The sequence below is a fragment of the Electrophorus electricus genome, chromosome 1, assembly GCF_041902795.1.
Source record: "Electrophorus electricus isolate QZ-2024a chromosome 1, ASM4190279v1, whole genome shotgun sequence".
Classification (NCBI taxonomy): domain Eukaryota; kingdom Metazoa; phylum Chordata; class Actinopteri; order Gymnotiformes; family Gymnotidae; genus Electrophorus; species Electrophorus electricus.
Window position 1 is genome coordinate 11,367,443 of NC_137497.1, and position 21,278 is coordinate 11,388,720.

Sequence of the window (21,278 nt, forward strand, 5' to 3'; positions counted from 1 at the left end):
GCATCACTGCACAAGATCTTAACAAGTAGGTATGCATAATGTTTCAGCAGTTACCATAGTAACCACTTCTACAGATTTGTGTCTGTGTCCTCTAGTGAGCTCAGCATCAGGAAGTAACTATTACAGTGATGGAGAACTGTTTAGAAATCAAACTAAAACAAATCTGGATCTTGTAGAGAGATATTGTTGTAAATGTAGAATAGAAACATACTCAGAGTTCAAAGTGAATGAACCAGTGGAGAGAATGAGCCACACAAAGGGGGGGTGTACACAACAACAACAACCACCACCACCCTGATCACCACCTGTGCTCCGTCATAACTATGATCACTGCTGAAGCTCCAGTCTGTCATATTAACACACAGCATAATTACTGCACCATCACTGACTACATTTACATATTAACACACAGCATAATTACTGCACAATCACTGAGTACATCTACATATTAACACACAGCATAATTACTGCACCATCACTGACTACATTTACTTATTAACACACTGCATAATTACTGCACCATCACTGACTACATTTACATATTAACACACAGCATAATTACTGCACCATCACTGACTACATTTACATATTAACACACAGCATAATTACTGCACCATCACTGACTACATTTACATATTAACACACAGCATAATTACTGCACCATCACTGACTACATTTACATATTAACACACAGCATAATTACTACACCATCACTGACTACATTTACTTATTAACACACAGCATAATTACTGCACCTTCACTGACTACATTTACTTATTAACACACAGCATAATTACTACAGTAAACAGTGGTATTGAGGCTGAAGTATTTGTTGATTTATTGAGGGTCGGCTGTAGAGGGATTGAGCTTCAGGAGCAGACAAGGCCAAACTAAAAAAAAAAAAACATAAGCCACACTAGAAATAAAAATTATTATTAGTTAGTTACATTTATTTAGTGCCTTTCTCAAACTCAAGGACGCTTTACAGGCAGAAATCAGCTTTTACACTCACATCACTCACAGACAGATGAGAAGCAGCAGCCCTTTTGTAAACAGCATACGAAGACATTTACACATTAACGGGAACTACACAAACCATCGTTACTGCTACAGAGCCAGGAGTTAACACACATAGCGACAATGACCAACAAAGGGACACACACGGACAGGGTATAAATAGACACATTGAAACTTAACAATAAACCCTGTGTATGTAATCCCGAAGTGGTGTGGTTACAAAACATTTATTCCCAGTACGTGTGGATCCCCCTGCACGCGGCGGGCCTCACCACGTGACTTATGGGGGAGTAGCAGTCTGTGACAATAACGCTCACAGAAATCAAGTATACGCATGAAAAACTGTAAACAATTTCACCGTTTCTCCTTCAAACAACAAGAAGAAAGGAAATAAATATATACAGTACTTATACATACATACACATATAACATCATATACACATTCCTTTCCCCACAGGGCTACATGTAGATAATGTTTATTAGTCTGTTTTATGGTGGTGTGTAAGTGTGTCTAAAGGACAGCTTAGTTTCCTGATCTAATTAGTTGTGTGTTCATGATTAGGCAGGTCTGGCTATAAGGTTTTTGTTAATTAGAATTAATGAAGTTTCATTACTGAATCTATTTCAGCACCCAGTAATGTTTGTGGTTCACAGTGGTCATTTATATTTCATCTGTTTAACTCTCTCTTACATGACAATCACATATAAACAGTTAAAAACTGAGTGGCAGTGTGGAATGGGTGATGAATACAGTGGTAACCACAGAACTGTTCAATAAATGACCTGTACAAATGTAAGTGAGCAGTAAGGAGGCGGACGCAAGTGTGGAGAAGAGCGAGATTTATTACGCGCAAATCCAAAATCAGAGTCATTGTAGCAGTCCAGGGTGATGGAGCCAACACGGAGAGTACGTGGATACATGAGCAAACAAACAAAACACACAAAGGCAAACAGGTGAAGCAGGCTATAACAAAGACTAGGAAAAACGAAGGCTAGCATAAACACGAAGGCACGGAGTACAAACTTAAATACATGCATATACGGGCTTTCAAAAACATTCACCAAACACAATGAAGCCTAACAACCACCATGAACACGCAAATGGCATGAACAACCAAGGCCAGGGCAAGAAGACAGTGTTTAAATACATGAACTAAACGAGGGACAAGTGTGGAAAATCAAACGAGGGGCGGAGAAAACGAAACGATGGAATGGAACTAAAATACACAAGACAGGGAAAACATGGAACACAGAAGATGGGAGGGACTAACCGTGACAACATGTTGCTATGGTAATTGGGTTTCTTTTTTTGGAGGGGAATTTATTGGTGTAGAATCATAGCTGAGGAATGGATCCAAGACCTCCGTATGAGACCTCACCATGTCAGGTGTTTATCATGAAGCACAGGGTGAAGTAGTGGTCGACCGATTCATTGGCCAATTAAATGTCTTTTTTATAAACAGCACTGGCATTGTTCTTTTCCTTTGTGGCGCCGACTGTGAAGGTTGGGTGGGGGGTGAGGGGTGGGTCTTCTTTATTTATTTTTTATTACCTGTGGAGATTTTTATTTAAAATAAGTGCCCTGCTGACAGAATACAGATATACTTAAGCAAACAGTGCAGAAAATAACAGTGTTAAATGTTCTTAAATGTAAATTTAAGTTGTCTCAATTGGTACCATTAAAAAATAGGAATTCAACAAACACTTGAATGGAAGGGCTGCTGTACATTTGGAGATGTTGATTTAAGAAAAAATTGAAGTGGTCTCTTATTTTTTTCCGGAGCTGTATATTGTCCAGTTAAAGCACTGCTTTCTTTTCAGCCAATAGGATGGACAATTTGTCAGTGTTCAATAGATGCTTAGAGTTGGGGTGGGTCGTCTCAAATTTTGTAAAGTAAATTTGTTGTGTTTGACTGAATGTTTCACATTCAGTGAGAAAGTGCAGCTCTGTCTCTACAGTGTCATTTTTACACTGCTGACAGAGTCTCTGTTCTTCTGCAGACTGCATGATTTATATTGGCTGATCTGGATGGGCACGCTGTGTTCCCTGAGTCTGTACTTTGTCAACATGTTTCTGTGTTTAATGTCACTCACTTTGTACAGGTAGTCTACTAGAGTGCAATGACATTTTAGGGTCAGATAACAGTGCATTATGCTTTGAGCTTGTGTTTGTGTGTTCCAACGGTTAATGTAGTTTAGCTTTTGTAGTGTTATCATTTGGTTTGGTCTGATTGTTTGTATTTCAGACTGGTCCTCGTGTGTTATAGTGTTAGTGTTTGTTAATGAACTCAGTGTCAGGGCCAGCTGTGTGAGGGGACCTGCTGTGTGAGGGGACCAGCTGTGTGAGGGGACCTGCTGTGTGAGGGAACCAGCTGTGTGAAGGGACTCTTTTGTGTGCTCAGCTCTTGGCACTGCAGGGCTTTATAGTGGTACCAGTGGTAGTCACCGTTTTTTAAGTATAGCCAGTATTTAATAATCCTTTTTTGAATTTGGAATAATAGTGTAAATTGGCCTAATTCAGCTCTACAGGCATTATTTGTTGTTTTCCTGTGCACTTTCAAGATATTTTTACAGAATTCAGAGTGCATAATTTCAGCTGGGTGTTTGTTCCATTATGAGTAGCCCTCACACTTCACAACCATACAGCAGTATTGGTTGTATGATAGACTGGAAGATTTTGAGCCAAATTTGAATTGGTATTTGAATGTGAATTTGATGTTTGATTGCATAGAATGCCCTTCTTGCTTTCTCTCTCAGTTGACTGACTGCTGGATTGAAGTTTCCAGTTGAACTAATCTTTAATCCTGAGTAATTGTAATTTGTACAGGTTTCTAGTGTTTGTGTTCATAATGTGAAACTTGGTGTGTTTGCCTAAAATCTGGCTCATTTTGGAAAATGATGGTTTTGGTCTTTTTCAGGATTTTTTTACTTGGGTGTTTAATCATTTCATTTCAAATGCTATCAGGCCCACTTGTTTTTTTTTGGTTTTAAGAGTAGAAATTTGATTTCTAAGTTCCTGCTCAGCAGTGGGTGAGTCCAAGGGATTCTAGAAGTCTTTTATTGATAGTTCTAATATATAAAATTTTTCAGTTATATGCTTTTGTTCAGGTCTTGTATTTTTGAGTAATTGATTGTAAAGAGATTTAATATGTGTTATCCAATATGTGTTTTGAAAAGCCAATTCTTCTTATTTAGATTTATTAAGAGTGTTCAAGAAATGTGTCTAAAAGTGTTTGAATTTCTTGAGAGCTTTCTGGAACTCCTCTGTGCTGTTTTGGGCCCATCTGTATCGTCTCCTGGTATTAAACAGCTTACTGGTCAGTGTGGGTGCAGCACTGTTAGTCTCTGTCCTATTAATGAACAGTGATTTGGCTGTGATCAGACAAAGGGGTTAGTAGCTTTATAGTGAATGTACTGAGAGAGAATGTACTGTTATCATGTAATCCACCGTATTTCCAAGAGGTGAGAAAAAGGTGGATCTCCCCAAAGAGTCGCCTCATAACCTACTGTTGACAATGTACAGACCCAGATTTTGACAGAGCTGCAGGAGGTCTTTTCCATTCCTGTTTACCTGTGTGTCAGAATGATATCAGGAAAGAAACGTTTCCTTGTATTAACAGCCCTGTGGACCTCGAGAAATGTGTACTTTGAAAATGATCAGAACATTCTTGGAAAATACAAAACATGCAAAAGGGGTTCGGGTGGAAGAAGACTTTCCAGATCTGGTAGATTTTATACAGTCTTTACAGTGTTTGAGAAGCAATTTATAGGAGGAAGGTTTTACTGATCTAAACCTGCAACTTAACGATGAAGGTAAGAAGATTGCTTAATTTTTGTGTCACTTTTTTGTTTAGATTTAATGTTCATTTTCAAAATGAGTGTGTGCAGTGTGGCAACACTTAATGGGGCCGGGGATGTGAATAAAAGAACACAGTTTTTTCAGTTAATCAAATTTAAAGGAAATGATGTAGATTTTGCTCAAGTAACTCATAGTGATAGACAGAATGAAGCAGACTGGCAGAGAGAGTGAGAAGGTAAAGCCTTCCTTAGTCACAACAGCACCATGTCTGGGGGTGTGGCTGTGTCATGTCAGGGGGCGTGGCTGTGTCATGTCTGGGGGCGTGGCTGTTTCATGTCTGGGGGCGTGGCTCTGCCCCTTCCCAACAGCTGGGTTCCACAATTTGTAATGAAGGATATTGAGGCTCTTAAAGTAAAAAAGAAAAAAAAAAAAGCCGACCTGCTTGGGGTACAGGCACAGGGGGCTCTGGTGTGTTCTCCTTTTCAGAACGTGACACAGATGTACTCTAAGTCCAAGTTTTTCTTTGGTTTAGAGCATAAACATGGTCAGAGCAGATGGATACATGCCTTGAAGTCTGGTACTGTACTCTCAGATCCTGTGGAGATTCGTAGAAGAGCAGCACAGTTCTAAACTAGGCTGTATACCAGTGACTATAGATCATACCAAGAGATGGAAAATATTTACTTAGATGGTTCTCCTCAGGTAGAAGAAGAGGCTGGAGAGAGAGAGAGAGAGAGAGAGAGAGAGAGAGAGAGAGAGAGGCAACCCAGACTCCAGATGGAAAGAGAGAGAGAAAGAGAGAGAGAGAGAGAGAGGCGACCCAGACTCCAGATGGAAAGAGAGAGAGAGAGAGAAATAGAGGGAGAGAGAGAAACGAGAGGGAGGGCCATACGGGACTATGGATGTAGGGAGAGAGTGGGAGGGGACCAGGACTCCAGATGGAGAAGGGGAGACTCTCTCCCTCCATTCAGAGTCTGTCACAGTGTGGCCCTCTCTCTCTCTCTCTCTCTCTCCCTCCATCAGGAGTCTGGGTCCCCATGTGGATCTCCCTCTCTCTTGCCAAAGCTTTGATAAAGACATTAACACTAACAGCAGATGACAACAACAATATTATAACCGCTTACAATATTAGTAACAACAACAATAATAATATAACTACAACACACCCAATACCAATACCAATAATAATAATTATTATTATTATAATAATACCAATAATAATAATAATACCAATGCCAATGATAATAATAATAATATTAATAATAATAATAATAATAATAATAATAACAATAATAGTAATAATAATAATGTATCTGTGTCTCTGGTATCTGACTCGGTCCCTCACTTTCCCTCAGACTGTGGCAGGAGTGAACGTACAGCGCTGCCAGTGTGCTGAACTCTTTATGTTCACCAACAACATACGGCAGCTTCTCCTCATCAGGGAGATTTTTAAACTCAGGGAATACGTGGCAAATTTTTTTAAAGAATTTAGTTCTAATCTGTCTAAATGTTGTACATTCATTTAGAAAGTGCAGCTTTGTCAGGGTCTTATAGTCCTGGCACTGCTGACACAGTCTCTGCTCTTCAGGTAAACAGGACTGTTTATGTCTGCTGGTCTCTATGGCCAGGCAGTGGTCACTGCGTCTGTACTTTGTCAGGGTGGATCTCAGTTTTGGATCAGACAGTGTTCTTAGGTAATCTGCCACACTGTACCTTTGATTTAGGGCCAGAAAACATTTTGATTGAGTTTCCCAATAAGTGATGTTGTTTTGTAATTCTGGTGATTCTGATTGGGTTTGCTGTTATTTTCTGGTCCTGAGCATGTGTAGTGTTAGTGTGTGTTAATGCTGAACTGTATTTCCAGATCAGCTGAGTGAGGTGACTGTTCTCTTTGCTCAGCTCTTGGTTCTCCAGACCTTTAGAATGATATAAGTTTGGCTCACTGTGTTGTAAATGTGTCCAGAATTTAACTGCCCTTGTTTCTGTCTTTATTATTAATAGATCTCGCCCAGCTCTGCCCCGTGTGCTTTGTTTGTGGTGTTTCTGTGCACCTTTAATGATGTTGGTGCACTTAAGAATAAAATCATTAGGGACAAAAAATTAGTACCTTAGTATAATGAGCATATTCACAATTTAAATCAAAACACTCTCCTCACATGATGCAGAAAAGATGATCCATGCATTTATTACATCAAGATTGGACTACTGTAATGCAATAATATCTGGCTGTAACATTAAGCACCTAAACAAGCTTCAGCTCGTTCAAAATGCAGCAGTCAGAGTTCTTACAAGATCTTCTTTGATCAAATAACTCCTATCTTAGCTCCTTTACATTTGCTCCCAGCAGAATTTCATATTGATTATACTTCTAATAACCTACACAACACTGAACCTTAGAGAACCAGAGTACCAGTAGCGATTTCCTATAAAGCTCCTACATTATAGAATAACCTTCCTGTAAATGTTTGAGATTCAGACAGTCCCAATATTTAAGGCTAGGCTGAAAACATGTCTACTTATTAACTACTTCCCATCTTAGGTAAAGGTGTAGATCTGGGGGTCCATGGGCACTGAGAGTTCTGGTAAACTGGGATGTGATGATGCTGTCACTTCACCTCTCTTTTGTCACTCTAGTTTGTTGACTGAGAGCAGCAGAGTGCTGATGTTCCAGGGTGCCATCATGCCTGTGTTTCCTTCTGGCTCTATCCTTCCTTTTAGCTGTGCTGCTATAGCTACATCTGCCAGAGTCCATCTTTGCACATAATAGTTCCCTAATTTACACACCCTCTACCTGGACATGTCTAATGTCTAATAATCTAGTCTCTCTGTCTGCTGAGGTTCACCTGCCCCTGATGTCATGATGTTACTGAGCCTCATCCCGTCTCAGCTGCCATGGCTCCTCCCACCACCCCCTGATGCCCCCTGCTGTAGCCCACCACACCTCCACCCCAGACAACTACTACACCATTGCCCTTGATGGACGTTCTCTTGCGGGATGGGTTTCGTACACATGCACACCATCCGGACAAGAATAGGACCTCTAGAACATTGGACTAGACATTAACTTTTTCATTTTTTATTTTTCTCCTAAAATTATGATTGTGGTGACCATTGTTGGCCAGAGGAGGATAGAGCCCTTTTGAGTCTTGGTTACTCTCAAGGCTTCTTCCTCATGCTCTAGGGAGTTTTCTTCTCCACTGTCACCCTTGGCTTGCTCACTGGAGGCTTTGGACTCTGACATTTGTAAACCTGCTTTGTGACAACATCTGTTGTAAAAAGCGCTATATAAATTTGTTTGCAGTTCTCTGCTTCTAGAATTATATATGTATGTGTATGTGTGTGTATTTGTATTATGTGTATGTATGTGTGTGTGTGTGTGTGTGTGTGTGTGTGTGTATTTTTGAGGGATTTCTAATTATTCCTACATGGTGTAGAACTGAATCCTTCAGGATTAGTCAGGCCACAGCCTGTATAAATCAATGCTGGCTCCACCTGCTCCTGTTGGCTCCTGTCGTCTGAAGTTCACCCATGTTACACCACTGCTGTGTTTCCTTCACTGGGTTCCAGTAGCTGTTCACATCATATGTAAAAACCCTGATGTTCACTTAAAAAGCCAAGAATGGAGCAGCTCATCCCTATGTGATGACACTGGTCAAAGCCCAGCCCCAACCTCAAATACCCTTTCCTTCAAGTTTCATGGAAGACAAGCATCAAGATTGTTCTCTGACCATCTGCCAGATGGAGGGACGAACTAACACTGTCTCTTGCTGTCTTCAAATGCAGACTGAAGACTCATTTATTTATGTATAAGTATTTTAAGAGGGTTTTTGTTGAGTATTTTAAGAGTATTTATTTGTGGAGTATTTTGAGCACTAATCCTGCACTTATGGAAATATCATTGTAATGTACACTTCAAGTGGATACAAAAGAAAACGTGTTTATTGGCTCTCAGAGCAAAAAAAAACAAAAAACAAAAACAGACATACCCCCCCCAAAAAACAAAGAAAAATATGCAAAAAAGAAAAATGTAGTATTTTCAAGTATTTATAAATTCAAGGAAAAAACTCCAGCAATCATATATTCTCCAACATGAATCAACATCAAAACAACACTAAGTTGAACTTTCCCTTCCACTTCCTGCCCAATAACACAACCTGTGTCTTTATTTATTTATTTATGTGTGGAAAAGCAATAATAAACGAAACAAAGAAAAACAACAATATGTTCAGTAAACAGAGGAAGAACAAAAGTATTGAGAATAAGTTAATAAACCATGAAAGTGTGGGAGGGGTAAAAAGACAAAGAGTAGAAGGAAGAGAAACAGACACCAAAAGAGGAGAACAGACTGTAATGGAACAACTAGAATGGAATGATTCTAATGTTCTAGAATGGAACAATTCTAATGTTTGGAGTGTGAGAAACACAGAACTGCTCTTGAAGTGCTTTTGAAGTGTTCTTTACTAAAACATAAACCCTACATGTGCAAACACACACACGCACACACACACACACACACACACACACACACGTGAGTCAGAGGGAGAGGTAGACAGAGACAGAGAGCTGCAGATAGAAATACACACAATAAAATACTTTAACTGGTAAACATGTAAACTTTCAGAATTCTTAAATGCTTTAAACTGTGTGTATGTGGTGTGAGTGTGTGTGTGTGTGTGTGTGTGTGTGTGTGTGAGAGAGAGAGAGAGAGAGAGAGAGAGAGAGAGAGAGGAAAGATAAAAAAATGAAAGACTGTGGTTTTTCATTTACCATTATCTGTATGTGTGTGTGTGTTAGAGAGAGAGAGAGAGAGAGAGGAGAAATATATAAAATTGAAAGACTGCAGTTTATCTGTGTGTGTGTGTGTGTGTGTGTGTGTGTGTGTGTGTGTGTGTGTGTGTGTGTGTGTGTGTAAGCCTCAGCAGACATGTGTGCATTATGATGTTCACCAGTTGTGTGTGTAGAGGAATGTGTGTTTCCCTGCAGACTCAGGTGTTTCTCCAGGACACAGGAGGCTATTCTAGCTCACACACACACACTGAAGAGACAGAACCCCAAACCCCAAACCCTGCATAGAGGGGCTCAGTGAATGTGGAGTGGAATGTGTGTAAGTGTGTGAGTGTGTATGTGTGAGAGGAGACACTGTAGAAGGACAGAGTGCCGGCGGGCCAGTCCAGATACACTCCTACTCTGTTGGAGCTGGAGGGGGCAGAGATGGCAGTTTTCTTATTATTGTGTCTGACAAAGTAACAGTTACTATAGCAGATCAGACTCCAAGACTTTACATTACATCCAAACCTACAGTCATCACTGTCTCCTTTCCTGCTGATTCCTTTATATGTCACTCCCATATCAGCCCTCCCACTCCACTCAACCTCCCAGTAACAGCGTCCAGTCAGACTTTCTCTACACAGAACCTGAGGACACTCATCAAATCTCTCTGGATGATCAGGATACGACTGCTGCTCCCACACACGAGTCACCTTTCTGCTCCCCTCAGACAGAGAGAGACGTCTGTGTGCTGTGTTTGGCTCCAGTGTGAGATCACATGCATCTGCACACAAGAAGACACATTAGAGGAGAGATCACAAATACTGTGTGCGTGTGTGTGTGTGTGTGTGTGTGTGTGTGTGTGTGAGTGTGTGTACATTATATTTACTTCTTACATTTTCTTAGTCCTGGTTTGATTCTGATCTTCCCTGCATGCTCCACCCTAAAGGAACACACACACACGCAAATAGCAGTTTAGGAAATTTTAAACTCTAAAAAATCAATTTTTTCTCTCTTTCTTACACACAGAGATAATAGTTCTGTCACTCTCACACACACAGATAAAAGTTATGTGTGTATGTGTGTGTGTTTCTCTCATTCACTCACACACACACACACACACACACATACACACACAAATAATTCGGATTCTCTCTCTCACACACAATAGTTCTCTCTCTGTCTCTCTCTCTCTCTCTCTCTCTCTCTCTCTCTCACACACACACACACACAATAGTTTTGTCTCTCTCTCTCACACACACACACACACACAGATAATAGTTCACTCTTTCTCTCTCTCTCTCTCTCTTCCTCTGTCTCTCTCTCTCTCACACACACACACACAGATAAGAGAGAGTACTGTCATGTTTAGCTGCAGCTCTTAAGATTCTTATAGGTACAGGGGTTTTAAAATAAAATAAAACAAAGTAAAACAACATACACCAAAGTGAATTAGTAAAGAGATTAAAAAACAACTCAGCTTTCTGGAAAGAAACAAGAGAACAACTAATTTTGATAAAATTTCTCCACAACATAATAAACCAAGCTAACAGCTACACAGTAGCTAACAGGAGTGGAACTGTAGCAGACACAAAGTTAACGATAAAGCCAAGGAAGATGGGGGAAAAAACATGAAACAAAAGGATAATCTACATTCAAGCTTTCTTTCAGGGAATATCAAGGTAAGAACCTCAACTCCAAAGAAACCTGAATACATTTTAGCTCTTCATTCATCCAAAAACTAGCTCCTGTGCTATTGCAGCTAGTAACTGAGTGAGCCATGGCTAGTACAGGCGCGGGAAAACGCCCCCTTACAATAAACTACCCAGCAGAGCTAAAAACTGCACAGGTCAAGAAAACTTACAAACACAAAATACTCAAAGAAAACCCAGAGACCCTCACAGCAGACTGTAGCACAGCAGGAAACAAAAACATCCATCGCCAATCTCCTGTTATATACAGAAAACCTCATACAAATATTCCTACAAATGCAGACATAGTTATTTGATTCTAATGGAAAATTCTTAAATGAGGAACAGCTTTTCCCAGGAGCCAAAGTTGCCAGAGTTTGGTGTCCCTGAACCAGCGATGCCCTCCAGTTTGTTACACATGCCATCTCAGGTACTCCAATCCACATCATTATCCTCACTGGCACCAATGAGGGCAAAGCAAGAGAATGTAGCAGAGTGTGTAAGAAGACTAGCACAGACCTCCACAGAGACCTTCCCCTCCTCCAAAATCACCATCTCTACCATCCTGCACAGAAGAGACTTCCATCCAGCTACAATCCACAAGATAAACGCAGAGTATGTCTGCCATCAACATCCACCCCAACAGGCAGCCCAAACAGCAGAACTACGCCTCTGTAGTAAAAACTCTACCCTCCACAAGCACTACAGACATGGAGAGATCAAACAGATGCTCAACCTCATATGCAACAGACTGCTGAGCTAAGGTCACAATTCTTTAATCAAGAAATAAATGAATAGATCAATGAATTAATGAATAGACAAATAAATAAATAAATATCACTGGATATAGGTTAACCATTAGACTTAATATGTATGTTTATATACATGAATGTTTGTACATATAACATCAACATAATCCTTCATTTTTACAGGTTTATCTCACTTTGAATCTGTTTGTATTTGTGTTTTTCCTTTCATACTTCATTTAAATAATGAAACCATTATTTGTCTCTCTATGGAACATTCAAGGCATAAAATCATCCCTGTTTGGGTACAAAAGTATAAACACTGAATTCACAAATAACACAAAAGATAAAGACATTATAATTTTCCAGGAAACCTGATGTAACTCTGATTTGGTGACTCACCCTCCTGTAAACTACAAGAAAATCATCCTCCCTGCTGATACACACCCTGACATTAAAAGAGGGAGAGATTCAGGTGGAATCATTATCTGGTATAAATCAGAATTGTCTAAATTCATAATTCCTCTGAAATAGAAAATTCACATATTTAGCTTAAAATCAACAAAGAAATAAACACTCCAAAAGATATATTCCTTTGTACAATCTACATTCCTCCCAGTGAATGCCCTTATTATAATGAAGACATCTGTCCCAGTCTCCATGATCAGATCAGTGGCTTCCAGGCCCAGGGAAGTGTGCTGATCTGTGGAGATCTGAATGCACGTACTGGATCTCTACCCGACTCCAACACAGAACAAGGTAACACCATTACCACCATTATTTGGACACCAATACCCAAGAAATATAACTAATCTCTCCTGATATAATTGTAACACACAGGTGAAAAGGATGGAACAGACCTCCTGCAGCTCTGTCAAAGCACATTGTCAACGGTAGGTTACGAGGGGACTCTTTGCGGAGATACACCTTTTGCTCACCTCTTAGACCCTGGACCTGCTGGAGAAGTACTGACAGATCTGGACCCTAGGCGTGCTGAATACGCACACATACACTAGAAACCTATAGAAACTACAATTACTTATGATTGAAAATTAGTTCAACAATTAGTTCAATCCAGCAGTCAGTGAACTGATAGAGAAAGCACATAATCGTAAAATTCACATTCAAATATCAATTCAAATTTGGCTCAAAATATTCCATTCTATCATAGAACCAGTTCTGCTATGTGGTTGTGAAGTTTTTTGTGGCCACTCACAATGGAGCAAACACCCAGATGAAATGATGCACACTGAATTCTGTAAAAATATCCTGAAAGTGCACAGGAAAACATCAAATAATGCATGTAGAGTTGAATTAGACAATTTACACTATTACTCAAAATTCAAAAAAGAATTATTAAATAGTGGCTACACTTAAAAAAAACAGAGACCCCCACTCCTACCACTACAAAGCCCTGCAGTGCCAAGAGCTGAGCAGAGAAAAGAGTTCCCTCACACAGCAGAGAAAAGAGTCCCCTCACAAAGCAGAGAAAATACATCAGTGTAACAAAGACACTGTAGCGACAGAGCTACACTTTCTCACTGAATGTGAAACATTCAACCAAATTCATTTCCAATTTTGTGAAGTAAATTTGATGATCCACCCCAACTTTAAGGCACACACACACACACACATACGCACACCTGCATGCACACACATGCATATACACTCACACAGACTGCACTTCCCAGTTTATAAACACCTTTATGTATTTATCTCATTATTTATATTTTGCCATTCGTATTATTTTCCTTTCTTATCACTTATTTCGATTATTATTTCATGCAAAATTCAGTTCTTTTCAAGTTCTTTATAATAATAGAATTCTTAATTTCATTAATTACAAAGGTTCATTCATGTTTATTGTAATACTGATTATATAGTAGCAATATTCTGTTACTGAATATGGTCATACCATAAAGCTTACTGAATTGAATTGAATTGAACTGAGAGAGAGAGAGAGAGAGAGAGAGAGAGAGAGAGAGAGTGAGAGAGATAATGGCTTAGGGGAAAGAAAGGAAAAAACTAAACACCACGCTGAGCGTGGAAAAAGGGAAAACAAAGGACGCCACAGGAAGAGATGGCAACCCCGATGCACTGGGGAAAACCAAACTAAAACTTCCCAAACAAAACCAGAAAATGGGGAGGAACTTGAATGGCTAAGGGAAGCCCCAGGAGAGAGACGGACTCGAGAGGCAAAACTGGAGAGGGGAGGGGATGTATAAAAACATGGACACCCTCGCAGACAAGAAGTGAGGTGTAGCATGAGGGCTCACAGACCTCAATACCCAGAGTTACCAGCTAGGAGCTTGGCTCAGAACTTTGGCAAAGACCCAACAATGACTGGGTCACTGGGCTTATATAAGGTCAAGCCCAGCTGTTGGGTGTTAAGCCTGATTAGTGGTGTGGTTGACTCGAGGCCTCCATCTGCTGGCCGGAGGGGGCCTCGGCCTGGTGCCAACCCTTACACATACAGTTCCGTCTCTCTCTCTCTCATCGCTCTCTCACATACACACTCACCCCCCCCACCCCCCCACACACACAGAAATAGGTTTCTCTGACTTTCTCTCTCTCACACACACAGAAAGGTCTCTCTCTCTAGCTCTCTCTCTCACACAAACGCACACACACCTTATAGTTAATTGCTCAGAATTTAAGATTCTTGAAAAAATTGTTCTCTGATTTCAATTAATATTATGTTAAAAACTTAAATCCTTTAAGATTATCTGTGTGTGTCAAAAACAGACAAGAAAAAGATACTCTAATCTACTCTAATACTCTACTTTTAATACTCTAATCTAATAGCGCTCTATTTATATCTCTCTTTTACGGTGTGTGTGTGTGTGTGTGTGTGTGTGTGTAAAATATTTAAATCATAGATTGAGAGTTCAAAAATTATTTAGATCATAGACTGGAATTTCAGTTCATATTTATCAAATAAAGGCATGAAGGTGTTTTTGGAGATGGAAGTTATGATATATTGCTGTTACTGTAGTATTAACACACTAACCTGAACACATACTGTCAAAATTCATCATGATTGTTTTCACAGATTTCTACAGTTGTTAACAAATGTTTGTCAATTCTGAATTCACTTTTTCAGAACCCTTCACATAGTTACAACTACAGTGATTTATGTGGACTGAAGTGTGTATCAGTTTTCATTACTTTATCCATTTATATATATATATATATATATATATATATATATATATATATATATATATATATATATATATAATATGTATTGTCTATGTGATGTCTTACATGTATCGTCTATTTGATGTCTTACTTGTATCGGCTATGTGGTGTCTTACATGTATTATCTATGTAATGACAGGGAGTCCTGTCACACATACATAAGAAACAGATGATTATAGCCTTCAGTAGGTCAGAAACACCACACACACATACACATTCACGCACACACACTCACACACACACACACACACACACACACACACACACACACACTAAGCATAATAACCCTAATGTTTCTGCTCCACTGTGTATGAGAGCAGGTTGTATTTGAGAAAACACAGTTTAGTATCAGATCAGATCAAGGACAGGGGATTTGTACATACCTGAGTGTGTCCAGTCTGCAGTGGGGATCCTCCAGTCTAGCAGAGAGCAGCTTCACTCCTGACTCTCCTGGGTGGTTGTACATCAGATCCAGTTCTTTCAGGTAGGAGGGGTTTGACCTCAGAGCTGAAGCCAAAGAAGAACAGCCTTCTTCTGTGACCAAACAACCAGACAGTCTGCAGAAAGGAGGGAGAAAGAGGAAAATGTGTTAGCATGTAGCAGACTTTACTGTAAAGAAAAGTTTGGAATTAAAAACCGTGAAACAGTAACCTTTTTTATCTGGAAGTTTTTAACATTTTTAAAATATTCTTAACTTTTTCAAGATAAAACATGCCTATTATCTTCTTGATGTAATTATTCCCAATGTTATTAAAAATTTGTAATAATCGTTGGTAGTCTTTTTTTTCCCATAGCAACAGAAGTGTGCTGACCAGCCACTGATCTCCAGTTGTAGTCTAAGAATGTTTTGTACTTTTTGGCTCATTTTCAACATTGCTATTTGTTATATTTATATTATTTTAATTTATAATTAGAAAGGAGAACTGCAGTCAACTCTACCCTTAAACAATTAAGAAAATGTTTTTTATGCAATAAAAATTTTCCCAGTTTGCTCTTTGGTCCCCACTGCCCTGATTCACCAGTCTTGTTTCTTATAAGTTAGTCACTATTTTTTTATTGAGTTTTCCGTCACGTGGAATAACCCAATAGGTTTTTGTAAATGGTGAACCACCCAAGCTTGTTCCTGCTATGTGGATGTTACTTACACATTGAAGTACCCATTCGTAAAATGACAGCTCACTACACTGTCGCCAAACCATTAAGAACCATAAGTCTTTTGTGTAGCTTTCTTTAGATGTTTATAAACATTTAAACATTCTAGGCATTAGCACTGATCACTCTATTTCAACAGTATTCTAGTAAATGTAAATGTATAAACACCATGCTGATCTGGGAATACCTTTCTTGTTAACTATATATATATATATATATATATATATATATATATATATATATATATATATATATATATATATGTGTGTGTGTGTGTGTGTGTGTGTGTGTGTGTGTGTGTGTGTGTGTGTGTGTCACAGTTGATTGGCTGGATAGCAGGAGGGACACACCCACACCTGCTAGGGATCACACCCCTTGCCTGTCCCATTCACAATCACTGGAGTATTGAAGGAAATCACCTGTTTGCACTCAGTGTCTGCTTATTTAAATCCACAGATCACAAGAGACAGGAATACACATTAGAGGACCCAAGACGCCAGTCTCATCTAATCACTGCGTCCCTCAGAGAGACTTACTGTCTGAGTATTGGTTAGTTGTTTGCATCAAAAGACACCAATGGATAATAATTCTGGTGTAGGATCACAAACTCTACTTCTGGTATATGCCAGATCTGAATAAGATAAATGAATAATACCTCTGCCCTAAATAATTTATTTTTCACTAAAACTAGATTTTTTAACTAAGCCCCTTTTCTGAAATCTTATATAAAGACCAAATCTATATTCGGAATTAGAAAATATGCATCACAGAATATCACGTCTTAAAAGTTGCATTTCAACAATGAATTCACAAAGAGTTCACCTGAGAATCTCCAGTTTACATTGTGAACTCTTCAGTCCAGCAGAGAGCAGCTTCATGCCTGAATCCTGCAGATCATTGTTGCTGAGGTCCAGTTCTCTCAGGGGGTTATTTGTGAGTTGTAGAGCTGAGCCAAAGACTTCACATGTCTGTTCTCCAAGATTACACATTGCTAGTCTGCAATGGCAAAGATTGTACATTCATTGAGGAATATTTTAATGCATTAAGACAAAAATGTATTTAGATCATGATGCCTGAAAAACTAAAGTTATGTGGCTTTTTGATGATGAAATGAGTAAAGTTTGCTATTCAATTATTGGATTCCTGCTGTACACTGTGTTGATCTTAAAAACATTTTCATAATCACTATTAAATCTTTCCCATTTTCTGTGTTCAGTCAGTAATTGTTGATTCTAGATAAATGGATTTACAAATAACTTCAAAAAGCATCGAAAATCATGATGACATAAGAAGATACTCTGTTTAATATATGTGACTGAAGTTTGGAAAGTTTTTTTCAGTTTAATCAGAGGAGTAGGGGTTAGTAACTTAATCAGAGGAGTAGGGGTTAGTAACTTAATCAGATGGGTAAGGGTTAGGGGTTATGAACTTAATCAGAGGGGTCGGTGTTAGGAGTTAGTAACTTAATCAGTGGCATAGAGGTTTAGGGGTTAGTCACTTAATCAGAGGGGTAGGGGTTTAGGGGTTATTAACTTAATCAGAGGGGTAGGTGTTAGGGGTTAGTAATTTAATCAGAGGGGTAGGTGTTTAGGGGTTAGGGGTTTGTAACTAAATCAGAGGGTTAGGGTTTATTTGTTATTAACTTAATCAGAGGGGTAGGGGTTAGGGGTTATTAACTTAAACAGAGGGGTAGGGGTTAGTAACTTAATCAGAGGGGTAGGGGTTAGGGGTTATTAAAATAATCAGAGGGGTAGGGGTTAGGGGTTAATAACTTAATCAGAGGGGTAGGGGTTAAGGGTTAGTAACATAATCAGAGAGGTAGGGGTTAGTAACTTAATCAGAAGGCAGAACAAAGGGGCTGAAGCATCAGCCCTGTTCTTGTGTCTCACTTCAATTCTAGTCTCTTTATTTATGGGAACTGCTATATTGCCTCCTTCCTGCAAAATCAGGTACAACTACTGAACCCTTTCCCTGATGTTTTTATAGTATAATGTTATTCAGTGTAAGGTGAACTTACTTTACTATTTTATGTAAATTAGCTCATTCATTATAGCATTTTGAGCCTCCTTTATTGAGATTGAGATAATATGGACATTCATCCAGGGCACATTCGACTTCACTATCCCATCATGCTTCACTATCCCGTTATGCTTCACTATCCCATCATGCTTCACTATCCCATCATGCTTCGTTATCCCATCATGCTTCACTATCCCATCTTTTCTTAATTTTCTATTCAGTAATGACTTAACAGAAAGTCCACCTGAGAATCTCCAGTTTACAGTGTGAACTCTTCAGTGCAGCAGAGAGCTGCTTCACTCCTGAATGCTGAAATTCACAATTTCTTAGGTGCAGTTCTCTCAGGAAGGACTTTGCTGATGTCAGAACAGAGGAGAGATGTTTTCTACTGTCTGGTGTGTGATTACAGTCTGTAAGACTGCAAAGACAGAATATAAAGCCCTGAGTTAAAATAGCATGAAATCAAGGCACACAGTAATAACAAACAACATTCTGTTAAGAATAATTATTCATTAATTGCTATTTTTAATATAAATTTACATAATATCTGTAGACTAAACAATCGAGTGATAAAAATATTGAATCAAAGTAAAAATTATTATGAAAAAAATGAATCTGGTCAGAATCTGGTCAATGATCCAAAAGCCCTGATCATCTAAATACATCATTTCATAAAGATATAACTGTTTTAGTGTGAATACATCACTTCATAATGAAATAACTGTTTTACTGTGAATACGTCACTTCATAAAGATATAACTGTTTTAGTGTGAATACGTCACTTCATAATGATATAACTGTTTTATAAAGTTTTATAATGATATAACTGTTTTTATATGTGTTGATAAAGCTCATGGAAAAGACACATTTGTGCTCACCTGAGTATATCCAGTCTACAGTGTGCTCACCTGAGCATCTCCAGTTTAGAGTGTCTCACCTGAGCATCTACAGTTTACAGTGTCTCACCTGAGCATCTCCAGTTTCAGTGTCTCACTTGAGTGTCTCCAGTTTACAGTGTTTCACCGGAGTATCTCTGGTTTACATTGTCTCACCTGAGTATCTCCAGTTTACAGTGTGAACTCTTCAGCCCATCAGAAAGCAGCTTCACTCCGTCATCTTGCAGGGTGCTGATATTGATACACAGTTCTCTCAGGGGGGAATTTGATGATGCCAAAGTGGAACATACAGTTTTACACAAATCTGTGTCCAGACTACAGTTACCTAGTCTGCAGATACAGAGGAAATAAAGCACATTTAAAAGTGTGTGATCAAACTGCACAGAAATGGTTTGAACAGCTTGAAAAAGAAAACAAGAAAACAAGCAAGTCAGTCTAACCAAACTAGTGGCAAAGTTACTGAATAAAAAGACTTGCAGTTAATGAACATTTACAAAATTAATATATATTACCTATTACCTACTATTCACTTTTTGTTATATAAATAAAATCAGCTACAGGGAACTAGAACTAGACAGAACTAATCAATGTCTGAAAGAGTCTGGAACAGGTGTGTTAAAGAGGGACTCAGGATTTACCATAATTAGATATTTAATATTAATTAATGAATTAACAAACTTTGGGTGAGTCATTAAAGTATTACTACACAACACATACATATTAGAACAGTGATGTGGCTGCTTACAAGGAACTAAAATGAAGCAACAGCTAAAATAATGAGATAACTAAGATATAGGGACAGAATTTAGTGATCAGATCAGATTTAGATTTCACTCTACTACATGAAATGCAAGACATAAACAACCAAGACACACTGTAATCTGATCACTCAAACCACAGTCAGAAGTGGTCAGAGACAGATCTTGCATTTAATACAAGTGAAAGTCTCTGTATGTGCATATCACTACACAAGTGGAAACCTGTCTGTTGGCTGACTGCAAAAATTACAGCTGCTGCCAGTCAAAGCTTCTCCTGCACTGAAGCAGACGGGATTGTTAGTCCATGTATGGATCCCTGTCTGTCATACCAGCTAGATCATCACTGCAAATGGCCTGGAAAAGTCCTGGAAAATGATCATTAAGTAGTTTTAATACAGTCACATATTGTGGGTAACACTGAAGGAAAGAACAGATGTTAAGGTCATTGTTTTATGTAAATTCTGTTTTGAAACAAAAAAGTGGTACTTCATATTGAAATATATCAAATGTTTTTGGTAGTTCTATTCTGCCACCTTCAGGTGTGTTGTGAGTTGGGGGATTGCTGGACAATATGGAGGGACCCCATATAAATGATCCAGTGTATCAACCCTGAAGCTGTGTGGCACCTTCCTTGTGAATGTGAATGAAATATTTAGGTATCTGTACTAAAATTACTAATATAAATTAATGAATAAATTATAGTTAAACACTCACAGAGCCTTTCTGCAGTTTGCAGCAGCTGGGATCAGCCTCCTGTATCCCTCCTCTGATGTGCTGTATTTCTCCAAGTCCAACTCATCCAGCACCTCCTCTGAGGTCAGAAGCATGCAGGCTAGTACTGAACATTGTCCAGGAGAGAGCGTCTCTCCTGAGTGTTTCTCTGATTGTAGATACTCCTGAATCTCTCTGGTGAGAGACTGGTCCTTCATTTCAGACAGACAGAGGAACAGGTTGATGGATCTCTCATGGGGAAGGTCCTCTCGTTGTATTTGTTCTTTGATGTACTGGACTGTGTCCGTGATGCTCTCCAGGCTGCTGTGTGTGTGTGTCAGTAGGTCTTGTAGGATTCTCTGATTGGAATTCACTGAGATGCCCAGCAAGAAACGGAGGAAAAGGTCCAGGTGTCCATTCTGACTTTTTAAGGCTTTACGCACTACTGCCTTCAGCAGGTCATGGAGAGGAACATTTTCAGACCTGCAACTTGACTGTAACTTAAAAGCTTGCAGTGCCCT

The 21,278-nt window shown here is 39.0% G+C and overlaps 1 protein-coding gene across 3 annotated transcripts in view; it reads right to left on the reverse strand.

Annotated features, from left to right (window-relative positions):
- Nucleotides 1–8,737: 8,737 nt before the first annotated feature.
- LOC145657050 (NACHT, LRR and PYD domains-containing protein 3-like) overlaps nt 8,738–21,278 on the reverse strand; it is a 22,721-nt gene continuing 10,180 nt past the window's right edge. For 2 of the 3 annotated variants that reach the window (XM_081711415.1, XM_081711421.1), the window contains exons 4-10: nt 20,761–21,278; nt 19,445–19,618; nt 18,637–18,810; nt 17,196–17,369; nt 15,605–15,778; nt 10,480–10,526; nt 8,738–10,367 (exon numbers count right to left, since the gene is read on the reverse strand). The exon at nt 20,761–21,278 is cut by the window's right edge and continues 1,435 nt beyond it. In XM_081711415.1, the coding sequence (XP_081567541.1) occupies nt 9,829–10,367; nt 10,480–10,526; nt 15,605–15,778; nt 17,196–17,369; nt 18,637–18,810; nt 19,445–19,618; nt 20,761–21,278 (1,800 nt within the window). In that variant the 3' untranslated portion in view covers nt 8,738–9,828. The remainder of the gene's footprint in view (nt 10,368–10,479; nt 10,527–15,604; nt 15,779–17,195; nt 17,370–18,636; nt 18,811–19,444; nt 19,619–20,760) is intronic. The other variant, XM_081711425.1, reaches the window with a different exon arrangement.